General features: G+C 59.3%; 1 protein-coding gene across 1 annotated transcript; it reads left to right on the top strand.

The window, feature by feature from the left end:
• Nucleotides 1–1,289: 1,289 nt before the first annotated feature.
• On the top strand, nt 1,290–6,030 carry LOC119113471 (nuclear exosome regulator NRDE2). Its single transcript, XM_037237781.1, has 7 exons — nt 1,290–1,304; nt 1,717–1,808; nt 2,566–2,737; nt 3,283–3,582; nt 4,679–4,779; nt 5,614–5,810; nt 6,026–6,030. Exons 1-7 carry the CDS (start codon nt 1,290–1,292, stop codon nt 6,028–6,030), a joined length of 882 nt encoding a protein of 293 aa, XP_037093676.1.
• Nucleotides 6,031–6,336: the final 306 nt, after the last annotated feature.

Genomic DNA, 6,336 nt, shown 5'->3' with positions numbered 1-6,336 from the left:
ATTGCCACCATTGCATGGTGCCTTCTGCACGGCAGTTTGTCTCGTACACTGTTCGATTGCTTAGTCTAATCGTTACATCATTGCCTTTTCTGCAACTGAGAGCTCTCCACCTGGTTGACCGGTTCGTCGCCACCAACCCTAAGCGGACGCGAATCTGCCCCCACCCCCACCCCCCACCAGTGCCGCTGCCGCCATCCCCGCGGACACTTTTGGGCATGCAGGTCGACAAGGTGCAAGCTGGTGGGCTTCCTGTGGGCTGTGGCGGCTAGCAAGTGGGGTTTTAAGGGCTCTCAGTAGTGGCACATTATTATAACTGGATTTTAAAAACGTTGAAGAATGAGATTGGCTTGATCTCACGGCAACCCGACATGAAAGCTTTCTAGAATCGAACGGAAGTATTTGTAACGATTATGTTGACCGTAAACGTAGGTTTAGACCTCTGTTCTATGGTCTTCTGTGGAAAAGTTCTATAAGATACACTGCTGGTTGTTGTGGGTTTTCAAAGTGTGTTATGCAGGCGAGAGGTATATACATACCCCACCGTAGCAGGAACGTTAATGTGTATACAGCATTAACAAAGGTTTGCATGATATACGGTGCCGCTTTTGTATGGCTATCCGCTTTCGTAATAAACTCACTAACGGCGTAGCTTGTCAGATCGCTTTAGTATCCAGGATCGATACTACGATACAGGAGGTCCACCCGATCTAACATGCACATCCGCACGCATTACAGATAACACCATATATCACGGAGGATCACGGAGGATCGTGCTGGGGTTTTTGTCTCATCAGGGGATAGATGAGCAGTGGCCGGTTGTCGTTTTTCTAGGCGCCATGAGTTTGTTTCCCGCCTACTCGTCGGATGCGCCGGCACCTCGGCCACCAGAGGACGGGAGCAGTACTGCATGGCTCACCAACGTCAGCTTCCCGCCGACTGCGGCAGCCGCGGCCGGCCACGATCCGTCCGCCACGGCAGACAGCACCGCCTCACCGGCGGCCGAGATCACGGTGGCCCCGTGCGCCGGCCTGTCTCCGGCGTCGGCCGACCCCGAGTTGCGTTCTGGCCGCGCTGTCAAGCGGCGCTCCTGTGAGACCCAGTCTCCGGACCGTGCCGAGAGGCGGCGCCACAAGTGGAAGCGCCGGCTGCGCTCGCCGCCTCCGCCGGCGGCTGCGGAGGCCGACCTGCCGCCACTGCGGGGCGTCTTCCTGGAGGAGGCGCGCGTGCGTCCCGAGGCTGCGCTCTCGCTGGACCGCCGTCCGGACAAGGCCAACCGTTCGTCGGCGGTCATGTACCACCGGTACGTTGCGCAGTACACGCGGCGGCGGCGGCCGCTCGGCTGGGCGGCGCCCACCGCGTCACCACCGCCGCGCTACTTCGATCGCGCGGCGCGCCGCCGCCTGCGCCGCGTGCCGGCCCGCCGTCGCCGCATCGGTACGCCTCGAGGGCGCCGGCTTCGTGCCGCTGCAGCTGTCGGCGCCGACGGTGACCGTCGACGCCGACGACGCGGAGCTGCACGGCGAGACGGCGGAGCTCAACAAACGGCTGGCGAGCGCGCCGCGCGACGAGGTGCTCTGGCTGCGGCTGGTGGCGCAGCAGGAGCGGCTGCGCGGGCGCGTGCCGGCGCAGCAGCTGCTCGAGCGGCAGCTGGCGATCCTGGAGCGGGCGCTGCGCGAGTGCGCCGGCAGCCTGCCGCTGCGGCTGCGGCGGCTGCAGCTGAGCGCGCCCGACTGGGACGGAGAGCAGACGCGCAAAGAGTGGAGTCAGCTGCTGTTCGCGCACCCGGCCGACGTGAGCCTCTGGCGGAGGTGGGTTGAGGCGGCGCCTGCAGCGCGCGCAGCAGAGACGCTTCGCCTTCTGCGCCGGCCAGTCTCCACGTACAACTGTTAATAAACGCATGGGGCGTTAGAATTGAGTGTTGTGATGTGGGGAGCCTGAGAGAGTGGAGTGAGAGAGTGGAGTGAGAGAGTGAGTGTTCAGTTGCTTGAATGCGAGGGTTGTGTTCATCAGTAAAATTCAGCGTAACGGCGGTGTGTCTGTTTGTGCACGCGACAATAGGGCGCGGGCTCCGAGCACACGCCTGGGCTTTTCGGTCTTCCTCCGCTACAATGCACGTGGAAGATTTGGGCTGCTGATGGTAACTCAGCGGTGTGTGGTGTGAAGGCTTCTAAGAATTATAACCATTGTCCAACGTTGCAGCGACAGTTTGCTGAAGGGACGAGGGCTGCTCAAATTAAGTTCTGGTATACCTATCTCTGAATATGTCTGAAGTCGTCCAGGGCTGTAGCACGTACAGCATTTGCGTTGGTTGGCTGGTAGCATCAGGAAAGTGTGATGTTTTTGCTGAAGTGAAAGGCACGCGAAGTGGCGTTTGTAATTTTTAATCGGCGACAACAACCTCGGGGCACATTTGAACCCGAATAGTGTTGAAAATGTTTGATGGGTATCTTATCTGGCACCACGACATGGTTATTACACGATTTCGCTGAGGTGCTGTTGGATGATTACCGCGACGAGCTTGGTACAACATGGTACGTCTCACAGATGGTGTTCCGCGTTGTCCAGGTACCTGGCATTCCAGCAGCACGGGTCGGGGTTCGGGCTAACAGGCCTGCTCTCGGCGTTCGCGCGCTGCCTGGACCGCATGCGCCAGTTCCAGGCAGGTCTGATGAGGCCGCACCGTCCTCCCCCACGACTGGAACAGTTCATGCTGGAGGTTCTCAGCCACCTGTGTCGGGTACGTTGGTGTCCGTGTGGGGAAGATATGCGTTGTTGTTTTTGTTTTTTTAGAATAGATGTATTGTGTGGCGTTCCTGCTCGATAAGGATGCAGGCCTGACCACGTTGCGTCTGGATTGGACTATGCCAAATGGTGTCAGTACATTTGTGATATGCCAATTTCGTCCGTCGTCCGTCCGTCCGTCCGTTTTTTGTTTGTTTGTTTTTTTTAGCAGGACACAACGTGGACGGCTGCGTGAGTTAAAGCGAAATTACTGCACGCCACACTTCAGCCCTTGTGACGATCCATGACATCAATTCACGCCTACCGATGGTGTTGTCGGTCACAGCGCGCGCGAGAGGGGGCGTGCTGTAGCATTTAGCTTGGAGACACTTCGTATGTGTGGGAGAAGCAAGCTGCCCGAAGAGCATGCCGTTGGAAACGTCACAGAGCTCGAACATCGATGAATGTGGCGTCTCGCACGCACTTAACTGTTGGACCAGTGATTGTTTCTGAGCTTCTGCCCCTCGATTTACGTACTGCATCCTCATGCACCATTCCTAGATTCTGCGTCAGGCCGGCTTCATGGAACGCGCCATCGCCATCTATCAGGCGCTGTTGGAGCTGAACCTTTTCTCACCACCGCAAGATGGCAGTGCGTTAGCGTCGACCCTTGCGGCCATGGAGCCGTTTTGGGACGCTCGGCTGGCGCGGCTGGGCGAGCCTGGCGCACGCGGCTGGCCGGCCGAGCTGGCTGCTCGTCAAGAGCGCGCGCCAGACGAGAGCGCCGAGCCGGTCGATGAGCTGGAGGAACGGCTGCTGGCCGAGCGGCGACCGCGGCCCGAGGTCTGGCGTCTGGTGGAGGTGAGGTGCGCGCGTTGGTCTGCACGCCGGCGACGGCCGGGCGGCGGATCGTAGGGGCTTTTAGCCACTGCGAGTGCACAGCTTTGATGTGAAAAATACCTCCGCCGAAAACCCAAAACCTGCAGTCTCGCAAACCCAAACCTCGAATACGGGGAGCGCTTTCGGCCTCGCCATGCATGCTTCTAGGAGAGACACGAAGAATGTGTGGGTGTATCCTTCACGGATACTGTGTGTTGCTCTGGTTTATGCTTATTCCGACCACGTGCTTTGGCTATGACCTGCGTCCTGTACCCGAATTCTTGGCATATTTCTAACTATTCATTCCGAACGGTTTTGAATGCATGGATTTCCGGAATCACAGCTTACGCTAGGCAGTGTCTGTTGTGTGACCCCTGACCCCCTATCATCCGATTGCGAAATGCCAGGTTAGCGGCAAAATTTGGTTTAACCTGCCGCATGTTCGGCACGGTCTGTCCTGCCCTCTGACGTCACCTTACCTTTAGCGCGGCTGCTGCCAACGGCTGCAGTCCATGACTGTCAAGGGCAGATAGCGAGCGCCTTTAGCGACTCGAACCCATCCAGCCACGGATGGGTGGATCGGAACGCATCCGTTGTGACCAACTGAGCCCCTGTAACGGACGGACAAATCATTCATTAATGGTGGCTTTGTTACCCGCGGGTACTCCGTAGAACGGCCAGGTTCATTACGCTACGGTAGAGACTAAGAGAACGAAAAACGTCTCATTGATGTCGATCGTGGCGCTGGTGATTTCATCCGGCGTGAGGCCGCGGTGAGCAGGCGCGTCACGGTTGTCGTGCAGATGCTGGCTGGTTAAAGGGAAGGCACAGGCGTTTAGTGACTGGCGGTCACCGTTGAGCGGTGCTGGCGGTGGTGGCGCCCGGAGTGGCCATGACGGAGCTGACTGTGCCTGTCCCGACCGGGCCACACCGGGTGATGCCTGCTGACGCCCGATCTGCCCTGCTCTGCCCTGCCCTGCCCTGCTTTGCCCTGCCCCTCCCCGCCCCGCCCCGCCCCGCCCCGCCCCGCCCTGCTCTGCTCTGCCATGCCCTGCCCTGACCGGACGCGTGCCCCCAGTGTCGGCGGGAGGAGCTCCATTGGTTGCCATGGGACCGGCCCGGCCGGGAGGACGACTGCGAGGACACCGACCGCATCGTCCTCTTCGAGGACGTCAAAAGGTAGCGGCTGAGGCTCGGGGCGAGCCACACGGGTGCTTCACTCACCAGAGCGGGTGTGCTGAGGTCAACGATGGGCGAGTGGGCAGGGGGGCTGCCAGTCCTTTTGGTCTCCACGGCTTGAAGCGTAGATCGTCGTTCCGCTAGCTAAGCAAACGCCAAGACTACCTAAGTGGTAGCCCGTGCTCAGGCTGTCGGTGGCACGCCGGGGCGACTGCAGACAGTAGCAGCGAGCTTAACAGGGGGTGGGGGAGGGGGGGGGGGGGGCAATGTCAGGCGCCTTACGAATCGCACGCATTATTTTGTTCCGTGGGCAGTCGACTGTCCTTTCTTTGAAGTGTCGAAGGAATTAAACCCCGCACGAAATATTGTGACAGTATGTCATTCTAGGATACACACGGGCTATGATTGAGAAAGGTTTGTTTCAGTTCTGGATATCACGACCACATGAAATCGTGCATCTCCGCTTTGCCGTCGGCCCTAGCTCTGCATACCAAAGCGACCCGATAACGAAAGTACCGTGGTGCCGTATGCACATTTGGATTGGCTGAGGACTCGCACCGTTTACCTTTTAACGCGACGCTGTTCGTGATGATTGCAAGGTAAAGGGGAAGCTCCCAACCGGGAAGAAAGACGTCAAATGAGTCGTGAAGGGATGCCGCAGCGTTGTCGATATTTGATGCAAAGCCGGTCTCCTGTGGGCCAGATCTCGTGAAGTATCAGTAGTATCCTAAGTTAAGCACGTCGAGTTCAATATCGTACATGTCTTAAGAGCATTGATCGCCGAGCTGGGGTGTTTCTGGTACAGCTTTCACAGCGCATCTATCCTGGTTCCAGGTTTCTATTTTATCTGTCGCCGGAGCTGCTCGGCCGCGCCGTGGAGGACTTCGTCGCCTTCCTCAGCGGAGAGGATAGCGAGGACACCAGCCCTGGGGACGACACGCTGGCACTTCTCGCCCTCGACGGGGGCGCCCTCGGTGCCTCGTTCTCCGTTCCTGCCGTCGGGTCCCGCATGGACTCGTCCGAGTGCGTGGGTCGGCTCACTGTGCCTTCGCCCGGACCGCGGGTGGACTCGCCGGAGTATGCGGCCTTCGTCGGCCGTGTGCTGGAGCAGAGCGCCGGCGTCGTGCCCGCCGGCCAGCGCACGCGCCTGCTGCAGCGCTGGATGCGCTTCCTTGGACGGCGAGCCTTCATTCCGACTGCAGCAGGTGGCACCGCCGCCACCGGTAAAGACGGCATCACCGTCCAGAGTAAAGTTGGCGCTGCCATCGAGGCATCGGCTCAGGCCTGCAAGGAGGCGCGCCGCCGACTAAAGGCCATTCTGAAGTCGGAGAGGCAGAATGTGGCGCTGTTCCTCGAGTATGCCGAGTTCGAGCGTGCGACGGGCGCGTCCGAGGCGGCCGGCCGTGTGATGGAGACGGCGCTGGCCCAGTGTCCACTGGAGGATCCGGTCCGGTTCGAGATTGTCCACAGGTGAGACTCCAACAGACAGTGCGGTTCAGTCCGTCAGCTTTGGTACTGATTCGGCTGAGGTCGTTCCCCCTGAATAATATGTGTGCA

Source organism: Pollicipes pollicipes, unplaced genomic scaffold, assembly GCF_011947565.3.
Source record: "Pollicipes pollicipes isolate AB1234 unplaced genomic scaffold, Ppol_2.1 Scaffold_7262;HRSCAF=8765_pilon_pilon_pilon, whole genome shotgun sequence".
Lineage (NCBI taxonomy): Eukaryota > Metazoa > Arthropoda > Thecostraca > Pollicipedomorpha > Pollicipedidae > Pollicipes > Pollicipes pollicipes.
The sequence above is the reverse complement of the archived record's forward strand: the minus strand, read 5'-3'. Positions and strand labels throughout refer to the sequence as shown.